Source organism: Drosophila mauritiana, chromosome 3L (assembly GCF_004382145.1).
Source record: "Drosophila mauritiana strain mau12 chromosome 3L, ASM438214v1, whole genome shotgun sequence".
Classification (NCBI taxonomy): domain Eukaryota; kingdom Metazoa; phylum Arthropoda; class Insecta; order Diptera; family Drosophilidae; genus Drosophila; species Drosophila mauritiana.
The window spans coordinates 8,162,169-8,182,051 of NC_046669.1; the positions used below are offsets into that span (position 1 = coordinate 8,162,169).

Below are 19,883 nucleotides of genomic sequence, written 5' to 3' on the forward strand. Positions count from 1 at the left end.
ATCTATTACTTTCTGAAATGACCGTTATAATTGTATTTCGTTAAAAGTAGTTGGCAACGCGGTAAGTGGGCAGTATGACCAAAGCCCGTGTGCATAAATGCCTAGTTTCGTCCAACCAAAATAAAAAAGAATTGTTTTTATATCAGAACTATTGTTTTTAAAGGATTTTATCTATATATACGCTCGAAAATGAACAATTTGGACAGTTCATTGCAGGCGCACAATAAATTGGAAAAGGTACGTCTAGTTGTCATGATCAAAACCTCCCTACTTACCCATTTTCCACATAGGAAGCCACCAATTTAGCTCTGCTGAAAGATCGAGTGGATAAATATCATGATCTGTCCACGCAAATGTCCAGTATTCTAACAATCTTCGAGAAGCGCCTGGGAAACCTGGAGCAGACCATATTGCCCGTGTACCAGGAGACGGAGCAGCTCCAGAAACGGCAGCAGAGTAGGAAAACAAACTCCATGGGATTTCGGAAAAAACTAATGTGTCACCGCCTCTTTTTTCTTTAGATCTGGAAGCTACTCTAAATTGCCTGGAAAGTGTCCTGTCCCACTACGATGTCTCCCAAGAGGTCTGCCAGTTGATTCACCAGGGCCCGGTGGAGGGAAACATATCCGTGTTCCTGGACGCACTAGCCAAACTGCGCGATGCCAACGATTACTTCCGGCACAACAATTCCCAGAGCGTGGAGCTGGAGAATGTCACCAGTTTGTTCAACACAGGCTGCGAAGGTCTGAGTCAGCACTATAGCATGCTCCTCAAGAAGCACAGTGCTCCGCTGAAGCCGGTGGAGTTGCTAGATCTTATCTACATAGAGGACGATTCCAGCGATGAGTACACCTCATTCCGGCAGCTCTCGCAAACGACGCGCGAGGAGCTGTACACCATCTCGCACTGGCTGGAGCAAAATTTAAGGGAGTACACCAATATCTACGCGACGGAACGAGGCGAAGTGGTTCTCCGATCGCTGCAGCTGCTCAAGGATCACCAGAAGAGCAACAGTTGGGGTCACGAGGCTCTGGTGAGTACACAGTTCTTGCATATTCTAACTAGTATTAAAATATATTTAGTCGAAAAAGTAGTAGTATGTTGTAGAATATGAATAGCGATATGTACGATGATGAATGAGCATATGTATGTTTTTCCCATCTCTGATTGTTTCGGTTAACGGTGTCTGTTCGAAAAAGCTCGTGCATGTAGGCATTATACGTCTCAATTCGATGTCCGCCATTTGCCAGCTTGAATTCGCAAAGAACGCATCATTTTCTGTGTCACAGTATCTAAAAAAAATGGAGAATTGTCGCACGCCCACGAACAAGACCAAAATTACGTTTAATCGCACGCCAACGTTAAAGGAGCGCAGATGGAACACCCTGAAGGTGAACACCTCCAACGTGCGATGTTCTACTCCGATCTTTGGCAACTTCCGTTCGCCCAATCTCTCGCCCATCGAGAATATGGGCACGAAGAAGAGTCCAGTCTCGCCCATGCGGTTCGCCACCTTCAAGAAAGTGCCAACGAAGGTGCAGCCCAAGCAGAACCATCAGCATCAGCACTGCCATCGCACTCAGCTTAAGCCCCCGCCATTCGTGCTGCCCAAGCCGCAGGAGGAGATCATCGAGCCGGAGCGAGAAATAAAGAACTGCAGCAGCCCGGACACCTGTTCGGATGACTCGAATATGGAGACCTCACTGGCCTTGGAGTCGCGTCGTCGCTCCATCAAAGCATCGAACCACTCGTACGTGGTGAACCATGCCGCCAATGTGGAACAGATTCTCATGCACATGGGCCTGGAGAACTATGTGACCAATTTCGAAGAGGCTCACATCGATCTGGTGGAATTGGCATCCTTGGAGCGTGCTGATCTTGTCAAAATCGGCCTAAATACCGATGAGGATTGCAACCGCATCATGGATGTGCTCCACACTCTTTAAATGGATCGCTGGCATGTCCATTTTTGATCGTACATTAAGATTTTAAAATGTTTTATGTGAAGAGAAACTTTGTGATTTTAATATATGTGGATAACTAAGTAGGTATTCTAAAATTATTGTAAAAGACCTGGCGTCTTAAAGCTTGTCGTTTTTAGTTAAATAGTATAGTATAGTTTAAAATTCTATGTAACTCCTAAAATGTTGCTCCAAAGCTCATTTACAAATTTTAATTTATTTCGTAAGCTAGCAAATTGCATAATACTTTTTGTCAAAAAAAATTGGGGTATAAACGCTTTTGTAAAACACACATTTGTAAAATTAATAAACACAAGAATCAAATGCATATTAAAAGGTTAAAGAAATAAGAGTTTTTAATTTGCTACATATTTTTTGCATTTTAGTACCTTAAATATTACGAAGAAACATTAAAATAATGGCAATACAAAATAATGTTCTTAAAATGTTTTCTTGCAGAGACCTCGACACAGTGGACGCCAAACGGAGCCAAAAAAGACAACCTCCGCTCGTCTTCAGCAAATGTAAGAAATATTACTTAATTTCATAATTTTCTTATAAGATATATTTAATTTATTTTGCAAAGATTCGAAAAGAAGGCGAACAAGTTATATCTACGCGCGACGCAGACGATTGAGCAGTCCACAGGGTTCTCCATTAAGAAGGCATCCTCGCACAGCGATCACCTGACCTCCGAGGATTTGATGGATGGCGATCAGGAACTGGACAAGTATCTGGTCATGCTGCTGGGACTCCAGCGGCTACTTAACTGGGAGCGAGCCATCATGATCGACATTATTCCCCAGTCGAAACACAACGAGGTATTCGCCACCTTGGCCTATAATGCCATCGATCTGGTGGTCAAGGACGCTGAGGCCATAACCCAACGCATCCTGCGCTGCATCTCCCGCAAGGAGTGGACCTCGGCGTTGGGAATATTCTCCGCCCTGAAGCGGGTTATACTGCTGCAGCCGGATATTGACCGCACATACGATCCTGCGCAAAGGGAACAGCTGAAAAAAGTACTGAAAAAGTTGCAGCATACCGGTGCCAAGGCATTGGAGCATTTCCTGGACGTAGTTAAGGGCGAATCGAGCACCAACATTGTGGGCCAAAGCAATGTTCCAAAGGATGCCACCGTGCACGAGCTGACCTCCAATACGATCTGGTTTATTGAGCACTTGTACGATCATTTCGATGTGATTGGTTCCATTTTGGCACAGGATGTCCTGTACTCCACGCAATTGGACACCATTTTGATGAAGAAGGCGCTGCCGGTTGAGGAACGCAATAAGGCGCTCTTGGCAATATACATAAGTGAGTGGCTGCTAGATCAATTGTGCGAACATTTTTAAACCACTATCTAAATTTAACAGAGAAAGCTTTGGCCGAACTGAATCTTTCCATCATGAACAAGTGCGAGCAGTACAATGACCAGGCCACCAAGCACCTCTTCCGCCTAAATAACATTCACTATATCCTCAAGTCGCTGCAACGCTCCAATCTTATTGATTTGGTCACCCTGGCTGAGCCTGAGTGCGAGCATAGCTACATGGAGATGATACGCGAGCTGAAGGCTAGCTATCAAAAGACCTGGTCCAAGATGTTGGTGGGCATCTATTCCTTGGATGAACTGCCCAAACCTGTGGCCGGCAAGGTCAAGGATAAGGATCGCAGTGTGCTCAAGGAGAGATTTTCTGTAGGTTTTTATTTTTAAAGTAAGCTAAACTTTCTTGATTTAAAAAAAACATCCTCTATAATTTTCAGAACTTCAATAAGGACTTTGAGGAGGCATGCAAAATCCAGCGGGGCATCTCCATACCCGATGTGATCCTGCGCGAAGGCATCAAACGTGATAATGTGGAGCACATACTGCCCATCTACAATAGATTCTACGAAATGTAAGCATATATAGGGCTTGTCAGCTTATACCTAACCATCTTGTTTCATTTTTAGTTACTCCGGAGTGCATTTTAGTAAGAATCCCGACAAATACGTCAAGTACAGACAGCACGAGATCAACGCTATGCTGAGCAAGCTCTTTGATGATTCGGCTTAGATGTAAAATGCAGGCCAGGCCTTAAGTGCATTCCTTGTAAGTTCGTTGGGGGCTTTAATTCAAACTCAATAAATATCGTTTTAAAAAAGTACAATACAAGACTATAGCCTACAAATATTAAATGCCAAGTGAAATGAAGGCGCCACGCCCACATACGTCCTAGTAAAGGAAGTTAGTGGATGGTGCTTCGGGGCGGCCACAGGCGCCGTAGTAGTTGACGTTCACCGTCTGGTTCGCCCTGCAGTTTTCGATCTCCAGGAAGCAGTCGTTCAGATACGTTTTATTGTCGCTGCCGCAAACAGGCTCGAATTCCCTGGGACAGATGCGGGCACATCCCTTAAGCTGGAAGGCGGCAAGGCATCGTTTCAGTGGCACCACAAACACGTGCTTGCCACAGTTCTCCTTGCGCATGTGGCACTCGGACTTGTACAGATTGTTATCCGATCCGCAGACGAAACTAGGCGGCTGGGCATCACAATCCGATTCGCAGTCGGCGGTTAAAGCGCAATTCTTTAGCGAAACGGGCACCACACGCAGATCGCAAGTGCGCCGCTTGAACTCGCACATGGAGGCGAAGGTGTTGCCATCCGAACCGCACACTGGCTGCTGTTCCAGATCCGCCCGGGTGCAGGCATCCCCGCAATCCTTGGTGGGCGAGTTGAGATCCGTGCAGGGACCAATGTGGGCCAGATTCACGCCGCGTCTAAAAAGAAGGTGAAAAACTAAAACCATGTCCTATGAATGATCCCATCATGGATGCTTACAGGCAGGTGGCGTGGGCCAGTTCGCACTCATTGTTATAAGTCTTGGCGTCCGTGCCGCAGAGCTTGTCATTTCGCTTCGAGCTGAAGATGGAGCCGAACAAGCTGTTGAAGTCCTTGCAAGGAGGCAGCTGTTTGCAGCGGGTCAATCGATTCTTACACTTGTCCATGCTCACTTTTTGAATGGACTTGCGCTGTGGACTAAAAGATCAAATTTTAACATCGTTACTCCATTTTTAGCTCATAAAACTCACCCGCAGTTTAGCATTTTCAGTTCACAAAGCGAAGAGTAAATGTTTCCATCACTGCCGCACACGTACTGCGACGAGGAATCCGTATCCGATTTGGGACACTCCGTGGGACAGGCATCGGAGGCTCCGTGCCTCTCCTGCGACATGCAGTAGGACAAGGGAACCTCAAAGACGTGCTTGCCACAATTGGAAGAGCGCATTTTGCAGGGACTGGCATACAGTCTGCCATCTGATCCGCAAGTGGGCCTCGCCACACGCCAGCAGGATTCCCGGCACATTCGCGTGGACTGACAGTGCTTCCGGCTGGTTTTCACCACACCCTGTCCACACGTTTTCAGCTTCATCTCGCACGTGGAGTTGTATACATTGCCATCCGATGAGCAAACTGGTCCATCCTTCGGAGCACTGTTGCAGTCCACCGGACACGACTCACGCACGGCACTCGTGTTGCTGCAAGGACCCACATGCGATAGCTTCACGGCAGCCAAGCCCACGCGACACGATTGCACCCTCAGCATGCAGCGATTCAGATAGGTCCTTCCGTCTGTACCACACACCGGATCCTTCTCCGTGCTGCAGCGGTGCTTGCAGTCCGAACCCTTCGACCTCTCGCAGCCATCCCGCACGTCCTTGATCAGCGACACGCCACTGCGGGAGCAAGTCTTCTTGCGCAGCTCGCAGATATTCGCGTAGATCAGACCATCGCTGCCGCACACGGGCTCAGCTCCCACGGTGATGCTCGGTGGACAGGATCGAGGACAGTTGCCGGTGCCGGTGGTACTAGCCCTATTCCGTCTGCCCATCTGTGCCAGCTGCTGTTGCTCCGTCTCCTCGCGCAGCAGCGACTCCAAGGCAGCTGCCGCTGCGCCGGGTGCCTGCATCAATGTGGACGACAGCTCCGGCTGCGCATCCTGGCGATAGTTGATCAGCAATGAGTCCGGCGCCGCATCAGCACTGCGATAGCGGATAACTGGCGCCTGCGCCGGCAGCCGGATAATCTTGATGGGTGAGTCTGTTACAGCCCCTGTGGATGGAGATGATTTTGGGATTTAATTCTCTGTTATATTAACTTATTAAACAAATCTCAGTAATAATTACTACTTATCCGCACGTAATGAGCGGTTGTCCATCGAATTTTCCCAGGGTAACTATGTTTCGAGCCCGCCCGAAATGAAACTTTCCCTTTGCATTTTCCACAGCTCTTTAGCGGTGGCATGCGGAAGAGTCGGCTGTGGGCATACAAATGTCAGATTAGCCGCACGATCGTAGGGCATTTTGCGCAGTTGTGACCCACTGTGTCCATGCCGCCACCCGACCCTCCTCTCCCGCATCCGAGACCAGTCGCTGATTCTGGAGTGATCGCATGACCGACTCAAGTAACCAGCCATTAACTTGAATAATTCTTTCCCTTTTACTAACGGCAACGGCAAATGTTACCCGTCTTCAAATCTCGATTCCAAGTAAAACGACACAATGGCATTTATGTTTTGTCTGTGGTCTGGGCACAACTAATACACTCGCTTCGTTCATACGGACTATCAACGACCTCCATCTATAATTGTTCATGCTAATCCCCTCCAGAAATCGTAAGCTTAATCTGTGCTAAAAACTGCAAGTGAAATTTCCACACTAATTGCCTCCGGCGCCGAACATTTCTGTTGTCTTTGGTCGGATGTGGAACTGCTGGTTTAGTTTGGGTTGGTTTGCCCATTTTTCTTCTATTTTTTTTTGTTTGCAAAGAAAGCTGTGAGAGCCGCCTCCGGGAAAGCACTCAACTTAGTTAAAGATATACATACGTAAATACACATAACCAACAGCAGTAGAAAATCTATTAGCGCTCTTTGAGACTGCCACACGATGGTTTGGCTGCGATAATTGAACCCACGTTCATTATTCCAATTTGCTGCTGCCGGCCATAAAGATGGAAATTTCAACATCCAGCCAGCCAGCCAGCCAGTCAGTCAGTCAGTCGAGCAGACGCATTCCCAGCTTAATGGACTCGGATGCTTCTCTGGCTGGATGCGAATCCGAATCGGAATCGGAGGCATCGGCATCCAGAGGAGCCATTAAGCGCGGAGAAAATTAAGCGGCGTTAGGAATTAATGCACATGTAAACGATCCGCTGGAATGGTCAGAGGCAAAAGCCGAGACCACAGCCAATCTCATTCAGCATTGCAGCAATGCGACCTCAACCGCCCCACCCACTCTCACCAATCCTGCACTGGCAGAAAAGTGTGGTACAAGTCCTGGGATAAAATCAGAATCGTTTTGAAGGGGAAGTGGTACAAGTCACTCATGCAAACTATACTATTTTGCTCTTTAAAAAGTCCTCTGATTTGCTTAACTTTCGTTCATATGTTCTGCTGATTTCTCCCAGTGCAGGTGCATTTTCCTGGCCTCCAGCGAATTGCTGGCAGGCTCCTGCCTATCGGATGCCATCAATTGCAAAAAAAGGCGAGAGAAATAATAAAAGCAGCCACCGTATAATTTTCAAAAGTGGAAAAATCCAGCAACCAACGCACTGCACTGCTGGGCAGGGACTTTTGCATGATATATACTGGGTATATATGTACATACATATCTATATATGCACATGGAGCACACCATGTGCACTCGGTTTGCTCCGGTTTGGTGTGGCACAGTGGCGAGCAGCGACATGACCAAGCCCATAGATGAATGAATCACGGCGCCACTGATTGGGGCCATTAAAACATATATGTATATATGCATGCGAGCATATATCACAGCATCCAAAACTAATTGATCTTTCACCCATCAATCTCCGATGAAGTGCGGTTATCAATTAGCCAAATGATCGCGCTTACAAGTCAAACAAATCATTTCGCTCCGGGTCAACTTTAAACGATGTAACCCCCCAATTGACCCCCCGCCCCCTTTCCAGCACGCTGCCACTGTGCGGTCAGCTTGATTTCCCCCCCATGAGCCAGCGATTCCACCTCATCCCCCCCAACTACGTTTTCAGGGCCCCCAGCATCTGTATGGCCCCTTCGTGCTTTTAATGAATTTATACGAATGTTGGACAAATTGTGCACGAAAATATTTACGAGCATGTTGTGCGTCGAGGAGTGAGTGCCTCAAACTGGGGAGTTCGTGGTCTAGGGGGCCGTGTGAGAGGGGCAGAGGGGTTGGGGCATCGGAGGCTCTACTCTCGTGTGTGTGTGTGTGCCAGTTTACATTCACTTTGTGCGGAGTAGTACCTTAGAAATGGATAGTTGAATAGCTGCTGCGACGGCCTTTCTACCACCGCACAGCTGTAGGTCTTAGATCCGGACCCCGATTCACCTTCTCCGTTTCAACACCCGGAGAAATTAGGCGGTAATTGAGACGGCACTCACTGGGACTTGTCCAGTCTGTCTGCAACTTTCATTTAGCTCAAGATCAGTTGCCGTTTTCCGCTGAAGAACTCGGGTTTCCCTAGAACTCTGTCCACAGTTTTTAACTGCAACCCAATAATGCTGTGATAGTTAGGAGAAAGTACATTTAGCAACAGGAAAACTAATACCCTTTGAAACTTTTTAAAATATAAGCTAATCTGGATTTAAAAAGAGCATTCTTTACTCTAACAATGCTTTAAAAGTTGCATAGTCAGTTTTCTCTTTTATGATTATATTGGACTTAATGCTCTGCTTTAACTATCTTTAACTACATTAGATACTAAGGAACCTAGTTTCATCTTTATCTGATTTGAATTTTATTAGATGGAATCTTGCTGAATCTGAATTAACGTATATATATTACTTTAGCTGATTCATTTCTTGGGGGAAATAAACAATTTGAATAGTCAGATTCTCAGACAAGAGATTCGAACGATCTAAGAGAACTTCCAGTGACTTTCTACTCAACTTGTAGCACTCATTCTGGGATTTCTCGCAGTGTACGACTTACCACTGGTGGTTGACGCAAATGCCGCCAACGTGAACATGGCCAAGAGTGCGCCAAACAGCTGTCGCTGGCTCTTGGTGCCGCCAAAGCTGAGGCCCAGACTGGGGCTGTGGTTATGGCTGCATCTGGCGATCTGGCTTGGAGTCTGGCCAAGTCCGTGGGCCTGTGTTTGGGTGGCTTTTGAAGCGCGGGGCTGCTGATGCAGATGCAGATGCTGTTTGTGGTGCATTTTCGCTGCCCGTCTGCTGCACTTTTCCTATTAGACGCTTGATGATTTGTTGTTGCCGCTCGGATCGGATGCGTGCGTGATGTGAGACTGAGGCGTGCGGCGCTTTCGCTCGTTAACAATTGAAATTGAAATAGTAGCAAACTTTTATGCGGCTGCGGCTCACGGCGGAGGAAAGTTTTTTTTCTCTTCCTCGGTCGGTCTTCCAGGTGCTATATAGTATACGGACTATATAACTTGCTCGTAATGGCGCTTAAGCTGTTCGAATTAACGGTAATCTTGCGGTCATTTGGGCCTGGCCTGCTCTTCTTCTTCTTCCTGCTCTTCTTGTTAACCGATGTCGTTGTGTTGCCCTCTCTCTCTCTAGCGCCCTTTTACGAGTTCATTCGTTTGCCAATCAACATTAAGCTCCCGTGTCTTGCGCTGTCTTCTGTCTTCTGTCTCTTTCGCTTTTCCCTTTGCCTGCCGGGCACTTGACCTTTTCACACAATCGCACAATGGAGCATAATTTCTTTTTTATCGCCTTGGCTTTATGGCTTTTTCTTGATGTTTTGTGGATTTTTGCACGGCCCGCCTTTAATTTGATTTCAATTACTGGTTCTGGTAAGGCTTTATATTCCTTTTATTTGATTTTTATTATGTTTTTCTTTCTTTTTTTCGTTTCTATTATGCGCACAAAACAATTCGCTTTTGTCCGTTACTCTTTCGTCGTTTGAATTTGACTTTGATGCGCGCTCTTCGAGTTTCGATTCGCATATGAAAAATGATCTGTCTTTCGGATTTCGATGCTGCTGCTACTGTTCTGCCTCGGCCGCTGCCTCCGCTGACGCCTACTGCGACGCCGACTGCGACTGCAACTGCGGCGATTGCATTTCGTATTTCATTTCTTCTTTTTTATTGTTCTCGAATGAATGAATGAATGAATGGGCACTAACACACTCGCGCTCGCATCCGATTTGTACAATTCGTATTGTGTCTTCGCCTCTGTTTCTTTTTTCGCCTTTTTAACTTTTTTTTCTTAGGCTTTTGTTTAGTGCGCTCTAGAGTCGCTCTGAAATCTCGGAAAGCTTGGGCTCCAAATGCGACTGGAAGGTTTGACAATGCGCCGACGAATGGCAAAAAATTTGCAATGAAAAGAAATTTATATGGGTGAAAGGCAGCGCAGCCGGCGACGGCAGAGCAAAGCATCCAGCGCTGTTGTTGTTGCAGCTACACTCAAAACAATTCACTCCTCTTTTGAATACCAAATCAAGAATACTTTGAGTTTGGACAAGAAGCATAGCTTTCAAAGTTTTTAAAGTTGAAAAATAATGAAAAAGTAAATAAAAAATAGGTAAAGTGTACAATAACAGCAATGGTGTATTATAATAGAATACAAAATACTTTCAAAATTTATGAAAGTAATTTATAAGTAGTTTCAAGTTAAAAAGTCATCTAGTCTTGATCTTTTTTTCCCTTTTAGGAATATCAATCTTTCCTTTTAACTTTATGGTTTTTCTTTAGTAAAAGAAAGTACACATAAAGTTTACTATGATTTTCTATAGTGCCAGCCAAATAAGTGTAATTTATAAATTAAAACTTAATAGAAAAACCTATACTTTTTTTTATTAGTTTGTCATAAACTTTTCCGAGTGCATTGCTGGGTCCGGAGCATATTGATTAAATGGAGTTGTCGGTATTTAAAATAACAACTTGGTCATGTCTGCCTGGCCTAATCGGTTTTGCGTACAAATTTAATTTGCCAAAAGTGGCAGCAAAATGCAGCCAAAAAGGCGCGCCGCATTTGAAATTATAACGCACACACTCGATTCGATTCGATACGATACGATTCGATCGCATCAGATGCATCCACAACCACGTCCGTGCTCCCCCAACATCTCCGATGGCCAAACCCAAGCCATCCCATCCCACATCCAATATACAATATTCACGATCCGAGTCCACGATTCAGTTGCAGTGGCATTGGCATTGGCAGTTGCAGTTGCAGTAGAAAGTGCAGCCTGGAAGCTGTGTTTATAGACTTGTAGACTTTAAAGCCATAAATTTTACGCCTCAGCGGCTGTTGCGAATAAGGGTCACACACACATAGCCTACTATCACCTTGCACAGTGTCCTGATGCCAAATTAAGGTGTGCCTACTTATGCATTCACTCAAAAATATTTAAAGATTTTATTGTGACTTTTTGGCATAGTTTCGCTATTAGAGCTTAGATCTTATCACCTTGTCTTAGGTATTATATGTATGTTTTATATAACAATATTTTAGTTAAGTAATTCTAGCTTTTGTTAATAGGAAAACAAAGTATAGTTAACTAAATCAAGAACTTGCTAGTAACTAAAAAGGGAATTAATACTTATTACTTAATTAATTTTGAAGTGTGTGTTACAACAATTGAATTACTTTTAGGCTTTCATGTATGTTCTTAAGCAAAACATAATATTAATATATAATATTAATGGTTATTGAATTGTTTTGGTACGGGCCACAGTTTATAAACAACTTATTTTTTAACAAATTAATGTTTAATTTTTTTCAATATCAATGCTCCTTTTTCTTCTGAGTATTTCTTTCACGACTTTGTGCAACAAATCATAAATTACATTCCACATGTTTTGAAACCACTGTGCGCTGGCGGCGGGTGGAGGAAGGTGAAGAAGCAGATCATTGGCGGCGGAGTCGCGTGCATTAAAGAAAATTGAGTGGAGGTGGAGGTGGAAGTGGCCGCCGCATGGGAAAAGAGGTCAGTAAGTGAATGTTTACAGTTAGCTTTTTGGGCAGATCAGAGAGAGCCAGGTCCAAAACAAAACAAAAAACAAAACAAAACGCCGAGCCGATCTCAGCTCGACGGAAAAAGCCAAACTGCATATGACAGGCGTGACTCGGCTTTAAGCGCCAGTGCCCAGAACTAATACCCCAAACACGACGAGCTGCAGATCCCAAAAATAAAAGAGCGGGGTAAACCATAGGAAAAAGACCGCCAAAAAATAAAAAATAAGAAACTGAAAACAGAAGAGCAAAATTTAATTAAAAGAAAGCCTGGCTGGCGCGGAGACGTAAAAACCTTTTGGCAGCCGTGCAGTTTCTTTTTTGGCCAAATATTTGACGGCACTCGCCTGCGGTTGCCAATAAAAATGGAAAGTGAAAATTGCGGCTGCAGTGGCAGTGCATATTAAAAAATAGAAAGATAGAAACAGCCGTTTGTGTGCGAAAAGATGGCCATAATAAACGATAGAAGGCCAAAGCCACGCACCTGTTCTGCGGGTTTTCTTTCCATCTAATCACTGTTTTTTTTTACCCGCTCGCCAACCAAAACCAGTGCGAGTATTATATAAATAATGCCCGGCATGCTGGATCGGCCGATAAACGGCGGAAATTATATGGCAAGGGGAGAGTTCGCGCCTCTGCAGGAAAAATACGTACATACAGAGTACATCCCCGAAAGGAAACAAATACTTTGTAAAAATCAATAAAAATCAAAATCAATACCAATAGATTATTTTGTGTAAGTATATTGTTCCTAAACCTTTATCCAAAATGATTATTCAAATTATTTTAAAATTTTCATTATTTAAATTGATAAATTTGTAACGCTTTTTTTTCAAAAGCTCGCCATTTTGTAGCGACATTTTACATCGGTCAACGGTGACGTCACTGCGAAATGCAACCCTTCGATCAGTGTGCCCAGACGTGCGAGCTCGTTTGGTATTTACTGGCGTTGCGGCCGCGGTCATACCGAGATTTCATTGAAAAAGTCGAAAATATTGTGTGGGTTTAAAAAACGCAAACGTCGCCGAAACGCGTAGCCCCAAATGCACACGCCAGGTGCAAGGATAAAGCCGTGAGGATCGGGCACCCAATCGGATAGATCGCGTTTGGTTAGCTTGTGGGGGAAAATCGTACTAAAGTCACCACTACTACTACACACGGGCACCACCAGCAACACCAACAACAACAACGAGAACAGCAGCAGCAACAACAACAACAGCAAGAAGGAGAAGAGCTGAGAAGAGGAAGCAGAGGCAGCGCAGTCAGCAGCGCAGCGGCAGAGAGAAAAGATGGCGACGAGAGGCAGTGGAACCCGTGTGCAATCGCAGCCAAAGATTTTCCCATCGCTGCTTTCCAAGCTGCACGGCGCCATCTCGGAAGCCTGCGTCTCGCAGCGTCTGTCCACCGACAAGAAGACGCTGGAGAAGACCTGGAAGCTGATGGACAAGGTGGTCAAACTGTGCCAGCAGCCGAAGATGAATCTTAAGAATAGTCCACCGTTTATTTTGGACATCCTGCCGGATACGTACCAGCGCCTGAGATTGATCTACTCGAAGAACGAGGACCAGATGCACCTGCTCCATGCCAACGAGCACTTCAACGTGTTCATTAACAACCTGATGCGAAAGTGCAAGCAGGCCATCAAGCTGTTCAAGGAGGGCAAGGAGAAGATGTTCGACGAGAACTCCCACTACCGCCGCAATCTCACCAAGCTCAGCCTGGTCTTCTCCCACATGCTCAGCGAACTGAAGGCCATATTCCCCAACGGTGTCTTTGCCGGGGATCAGTTTCGGATCACCAAGGCGGATGCGGCTGACTTTTGGAAGAGCAATTTCGGTAACAGGTGAGTGGCGCCTATTGGAAAACCTATTGGACAGTGAAACATCACAACCATAACAATGACAAGTCTAATTAGTATTATGGGTAACTAAATGAATTAGTTAGTATTGTTTAAAGTGCGGTTTCAAAACCAAGTGTTATAATTCAACTTAATACGTTCATTCATTGCGATTTGATATGGATAATATTACTAGAATTGGATCTGTGAATATTCAATTCCGTGTCTGAATCAAACCAGTTTCAACCGGTTCGGTCTTAGCGCAGCTACGAAGGGTATAAATGTTTATGCGCATATTTTGAATTTAAAAGGATAATACTACGAAATGGATATCAAATATATTATAGACAAAGACCGTACATTATATATTTTGAGTTTTCTCCTCGGCTTTTCAAGCTGTTTAAACATATATGATTGTGAACTCCCTTCCCAAACTTTTTATCAGAATTGTATAAGAAGCTCTTTTTGTATTACATGTGAATTCCCCTAGATACTCTTTAGAACTCCGATTCAAACAAAGAATTTACTTGTACCAAAGCAAAAATATAGCACATACTGACTTTTTGGCCTTTCCTTTTGCAGCACATTAGTTCCCTGGAAAATCTTCCGGCAGGAGCTTAACAAAGTACATCCCATAATCTCCGGCCTGGAGGCCATGGCCCTAAAGACCACTATCGATCTTACCTGCAACGACTTCATTTCCAATTTCGAGTTCGACGTCTTCACACGCCTCTTTCAGCCTTGGGTGACCCTGCTACGCAACTGGCAGATTCTGGCCGTCACACATCCGGGCTACGTGGCGTTTCTCACATACGACGAGGTGAAGGCTCGCCTACAGCGCTATATCCTCAAGGCGGGCAGCTACGTTTTCCGGCTCTCCTGCACACGATTGGGCCAATGGGCCATCGGCTACGTAACTGCCGAGGGAGAGATTCTGCAGACAATCCCTCAGAACAAGTCGCTGTGCCAGGCGCTGCTCGATGGCCATCGGTGAGGGATAGTAGTAGTACTAGAACCTAAAGTTCTTAAGTGTATTATAAAAGTGTATTCGTTACTGATCATTATGTTTGACTTTCAGAGAGGGCTTCTACTTGTACCCAGATGGCCAAGCGTACAATCCGGATCTGTCGTCTGCCGTTCAAAGTCCCACCGAGGACCACATAACCGTCACCCAAGAGCAATACGAACTATACTGTGAAATGGGTATGTTATAGCGTATGACAACCACGTTTATTTTTGTTTATTAACAAGTATTTATTTGGCATTATAGGCAGCACCTTTCAGCTGTGCAAAATCTGTGCGGAGAACGACAAAGATATCCGCATCGAGCCATGTGGCCACTTGTTGTGCACTCCCTGCCTCACCTCCTGGCAAGTGGATTCCGAGGGACAGGTGAGCGGAGTTAATTCCGTATTAAAACAACATCCACTTATCTATTGATTTCTTGCAGGGCTGCCCCTTCTGTCGGGCCGAAATCAAGGGCACCGAACAGATCGTTGTGGACGCTTTCGATCCGCGCAAGCAACACAACAGGAACGTCACCAATGGGCGACAGCAGCAGCAGGAAGAAGACGACACTGAGGTATAGTTTTGTTCACAGCCTGATCAGCCTGATCCGCCTGCTCCGCTGCCGCCTGTGCTGCTATTTATATACATATTACTCTTATGATTACCTTTGGTTCGTTTATACAGTTATATATGCCTATATATACATTATATATTTTAGATTTTACAACTGCTATTGTTTATATAAGTTTAATGTTTAGCCTGCAGTTCGCAGTGGCAGTTTCGAGTTTAATTTTGTTTGTTTAGCTGTAACATATTTAAATTATTAGCCAAACTCATGCAACTAACATCCACAGACCCACGCACACACGCCCAATCACAAGCACAAGTACAACCACAACCATTGTCCATCGAGCACATGCATAACGTAGTTAAAGTTCTTTGACCGGAAGTCGCTCATCAACCATCGTTTGCTATCGCTTCCTCTGTTTTCTCTCCGCCGGTTTGGTTCGGTTTGTGTGCGTTCGTTTAGTTGTTCGTTCTTCCACTCACGCTCTCTCTATCTATTGATCACGTTCGCCTCTGTTTATGAATCATATTTTAATCGATTCGATTCGCCCTCGATTGCACTTTTGTACATAGGCACTATGGAATTTATAATTGTAACCTGTTCTCTGTATTATTCTTTGAATTTTCTCTTCCACATCGAGCTTGATTATCCCCTGTATGCCGCAGTATTTTTGTATCTATCCCTACTCTAGATTCATTCTCTTATTCATTGTACTCCGTTATGTGTTTATTTCATTTTAGTTTATTGTTTAATACTTCCAAAGATACATTTAGTTTGTAGTAGCGTGCGTTTACTTCCCCCCCATCAATTCAATTTTATTTGTAAGCAGCCAACGCGCTGCCCTAAGACTGTAATTTATTATTAACAAAAAGAAAATCGAAAAAGTTTAAGAAATCAGGCTAAACATAGGAGGCCTCGAATCGATCGATAATTTAGTTAGATTGTATGTAAATTAATTATTGATTTCCTGTGTCACAAGGCCAGAATTCATAGCGCTCGTTGCTATCAAAAATACGAACGAAAAGTATTAGCTTACAAATTTTAGATCGAACCCATCTTTCGGCTCATTTCGTTAATTTAATATAACAATGAATCAGATCGCATTAATGTACACAATAACGATAACGATTATTTATATAATACATCTAATGCAATTTTTATACATTTAGCGATTAGTTTTTGATTTCCTTAATAAGTTTACGGCTAAAACAAAACAACCACACAACAACAAAACAAAACAAAAACAACTGAATCAAAACAAAATATATGCATAATATGAATATTTAAATATTGGTTTGAATTGATTTATATGTTCTCTTATTTATTTAGCTCTGTTTTTACTAGTGACTCTTGTTTTCCTCAGATTTTCTGTTTGATGTGCATGCCAATTTCCTCCAGCCAGCGGCATGCTCTATGATCAGCGAACTATTTGCTTAAGTGGTCCACATTGTTCAGTTGGAAATTTTCACATGGAATAATAGAAAAACGAAATCGGAATTACACTTCTTATAGAAAGAAAAATACTTTTAAAGACCGTTGTCCTTCAGATTTAAACGAAAACATTTCAAGTTTCATTATTCCATGCCCGGTGTGTTCACTGAACTGCAAGTAGACCTTTAATCTGTTTCTGTTCTGTTCTGGATATGTTTAGGACATTGGCGACTTCAACATAGCCACGTCATCGCTGCACGCACTCAGCACCTCGTCCACGGTGGCGGCTGAGAAGCACAGTCCGCACACATCGCCACGTTTGGGACGCCGGAGCACCACGCCCAGCTTGATGGCCGTGCAGAACGATCTCTATGCCGGCGGCACGCCCACCCTCAGCCTGCCTAGCAGCTCGTGCTCCTCGATCGCTGCCGCCTCCACATCCTCCTCCTCCTCTTTAGCATCGGTGGCAACAGTGACAGCCTCAGCATCCTCCTCCCAGCACCAGCAACCGCAGCCCTCGGCTCCTCCTGCTTCGGCGGTGCTCAGCAATGGTGGTGGTGGTGGTGGTGGCGTTGGTGGGGCCAGTTCCAGTCAGAAGAACACCAACCGGATGAGTGCACCGCTTATTGGCTCCTGTGTTGCCAACTCCACGTATGGCCAGAAATTGCCCCAGAACTGCAGCCACAGCAGCGCCAGCAGCAGCAGCGACAATGCCTCCAGCTCGAGTTCATATGCCATCTTGCAGAATCTCCATGATACGGGTACACCAGCAATGGCGGCAGCTGTGGTGGCTCCTCCCCTGCCACCCCGAAAGTCCTCACCTGGCGTGGAGACACCGAGCAAGGCCACGGCACCACCACCACCCAGCAGCAGCAAGAGTATCGACAACATCCAGTGCAGCTTGGACAATGTGCCGCCGCAGACGACAGCTCCACCAATTCCACCACATGTCTCGCCGAGCGTGGACACATTGGCCGAAGATTTGATGCGACAGCAGCTCATAGCAACTAGTACCACGTCGCCGGTGCTCTCTCTCTTGGATGAGGACATCGTAGAGGTGGGTCCGGCGGAAACTATAAGTGGGGTGATCGATACACGCCCGCTGGAGGCGCGCGGCGTGACCTTGAGCCGGCAGGATTCGGCCTCCTCCCACTACACGCAACTGTGCACCACCAGCAGTGGTGGCACCGCTGCAGCACTGGTCAACGGAAAGAAGGCCAACTCGGCCAAGCAGAGCCAAGCGACAACGACGACATCGGCGGCGGCGGCGGGCAATGGGTCCAATCCTGGCCAGCAATCGCAGCCGCTGCTCTATGCGAACGTGACGATCAATCAAAAAGACTGCGGCACCGTGCCCTACGAAAACATTAACCTGGAGTACATTGCCCGGCTGATGAACGCGGGCTACTCCAAGGAGAACGCGATCACCGCCCTAGGGATTTCGCGCAACAACATCGAGATGGCCGGCGACATCCTGCGCGAGTTTGTCTCCAAGAACAGCGCCTGAAGTGCCCAGCCGTCGGATTGTTAAGTCGGATGATAGTCCTTAACCAAAAAAACAAAACAAAATGAAAACAATCACCAGTCGAACTTCTCTAGCTCAAACATTTGAATATTGTTATGATAATTAGGTTGTTTAACTTGCGAAATTGACAAAATTAGCATTTTATAATCGGTGAAATTGTTTTCTATTAATGTAGTAAGTTTCTTTGATTCGTGTTAATCTAAAATTACTTTTTAATTTATATGTAGGGCAACTTTGTATTTCATTAGGAAACTATACATATGCTTTGTGTTTGTAGCAAACCCAATTAGTTTTAATGATTTAAATTATGTATTATTAATTCCCAGATTGTAGCGAACCCATCGTAAAACGCTAGTGTTACTAAATTAAAAACACAAAACCAAGTTGGAGAAGTTCGACCGTAAGGAAAATACAAAAAAATTCGCAATAGAATCTAAAAGCATGGTAAATATTTTCGATTTAGGAGCACCAAACTCACACCTGTCCCACAATTAGGCCAAGGACATTCGAATTATTCTAGTGTCTTTGATTAGGCTGGGCTATGCGATCCCAGGAGTTTGAGTCCTTGGAATTCCCCACTTGGCGTAGCCAGCACAAGCAATTCTCGTTTCCCCGTTCGAAAATTTAATAACAAAAAAAGAGATTAAAATATTGCCAGTAAGGCGAAGATGAAATTTAAGCACAACCCTTGGATATCAAATATAGCTATGTACACTTAAATTAAGACTATCTAACTTCTTCCTATTAAGAGCAAACAAATATATAAGAAATTATAACTCGTATCTACGCAGTTCTGGAAGAAACACTTGCCCACCCCAAACAAACGAAGAATATAAATATATTCAAATTTTCTTGCTCTCACAACAAAAAAAAAAAAAACAAAGTTAAGGAAAAAGACAAAGATCTGGCATCTTAAGATATTGTATCTCAACTAGATCGATGCTTCTTTCACGTGTCATGCTCATGAGCCCATCTATAAGTAGTCCATCGTTTCATCCAAAGCCAATCCAACCGAATATTGAAGAATCGGAATAAGAATCAGAATCGAACGCAGCGCAGCCATTATTGAAATGCCTTCGGTGGCGAATGCCTCCAAAAAAAAAATAAATACTTAAAAAACAAAAATACAAATGAACACAGATTTCTGAGTTTCCCATGAACACCAATTGCAAGCAAGGATTCACACAAGTTGAGGACACAACACCCCAAACAGATCCGATGCACTATCAAGTTTACCTCGATTTTTTATACAAAGCTTGAACGTTTTTGTAATAGTACTTTGTAAGTTCGAAACGAATCAATTAATCTCCCAAACAAGTTGAACGAGAAAATATGCATAATTCAATTTGTATTACGAATCCCTTTTTACTGGCTTTATACATAACATATACGATAATCGAGATCGATCGGTTTTTAAATTCGTCAACAAAATGTTCTAGTCCCTCACACACGAAAAACACAATTTTTGCCATACTCGTATATCTACTACACCTAAGGCGATATATATATATATATTTATAAATAGGCGATATATTTAATGTGCGACAACCGAAACGAAAAAAAACGAATCTAAATCAATGCAATAT

The 19,883-nt window shown here is 44.5% G+C and overlaps 3 protein-coding genes across 4 annotated transcripts; 2 read left to right on the forward strand and 1 right to left on the reverse strand.

Moving 5' to 3' along the window:
• The first annotated feature begins 101 nt into the window (after positions 1-101).
• Positions 102-4,111, forward strand: LOC117140872 (exocyst complex component 7). Of its 2 annotated transcripts, XM_033304014.1 has the most exons (8): positions 102-237; positions 291-456; positions 522-1,033; positions 2,421-2,485; positions 2,548-3,278; positions 3,338-3,660; positions 3,729-3,862; positions 3,918-4,111. In XM_033304014.1, exons 1-8 carry the CDS (start codon positions 190-192, stop codon positions 4,018-4,020), a joined length of 2,082 nt encoding a protein of 693 aa, XP_033159905.1. In that variant the 5' UTR covers positions 102-189; the 3' UTR covers positions 4,021-4,111. The 2 variants fall into 2 exon arrangements, with proteins under 2 accessions (XP_033159905.1, XP_033159906.1); XM_033304015.1 differs by lacking the exons at positions 2,421-2,485; positions 2,548-3,278; positions 3,338-3,660; positions 3,729-3,862; positions 3,918-4,111 and adding an exon at positions 1,200-2,070 and having other exon boundaries at positions 121-237.
• Positions 4,055-10,285, reverse strand: LOC117140873 (agrin). Its single transcript, XM_033304016.1, has 4 exons — positions 8,939-10,285; positions 5,036-6,056; positions 4,785-4,982; positions 4,055-4,723 (listed from the first exon to the last, which is right to left on the reverse strand). The coding sequence occupies exons 1-4, from the start codon at positions 9,162-9,164 to the stop codon at positions 4,180-4,182; spliced, it is 1,989 nt and encodes a 662-aa protein (XP_033159907.1). The 5' UTR covers positions 9,165-10,285; the 3' UTR covers positions 4,055-4,179.
• Positions 10,286-12,857: 2,572 nt separating this feature from the next.
• LOC117141226 (E3 ubiquitin-protein ligase CBL-B-B) lies at positions 12,858-19,401 on the forward strand. The gene is made up of 6 exons (XM_033304584.1): positions 12,858-13,771; positions 14,348-14,755; positions 14,844-14,968; positions 15,036-15,157; positions 15,216-15,347; positions 16,993-19,401. Exons 1-6 carry the CDS (start codon positions 13,218-13,220, stop codon positions 18,277-18,279), a joined length of 2,628 nt encoding a protein of 875 aa, XP_033160475.1. The 5' UTR covers positions 12,858-13,217; the 3' UTR covers positions 18,280-19,401.
• Positions 19,402-19,883: the final 482 nt, after the last annotated feature.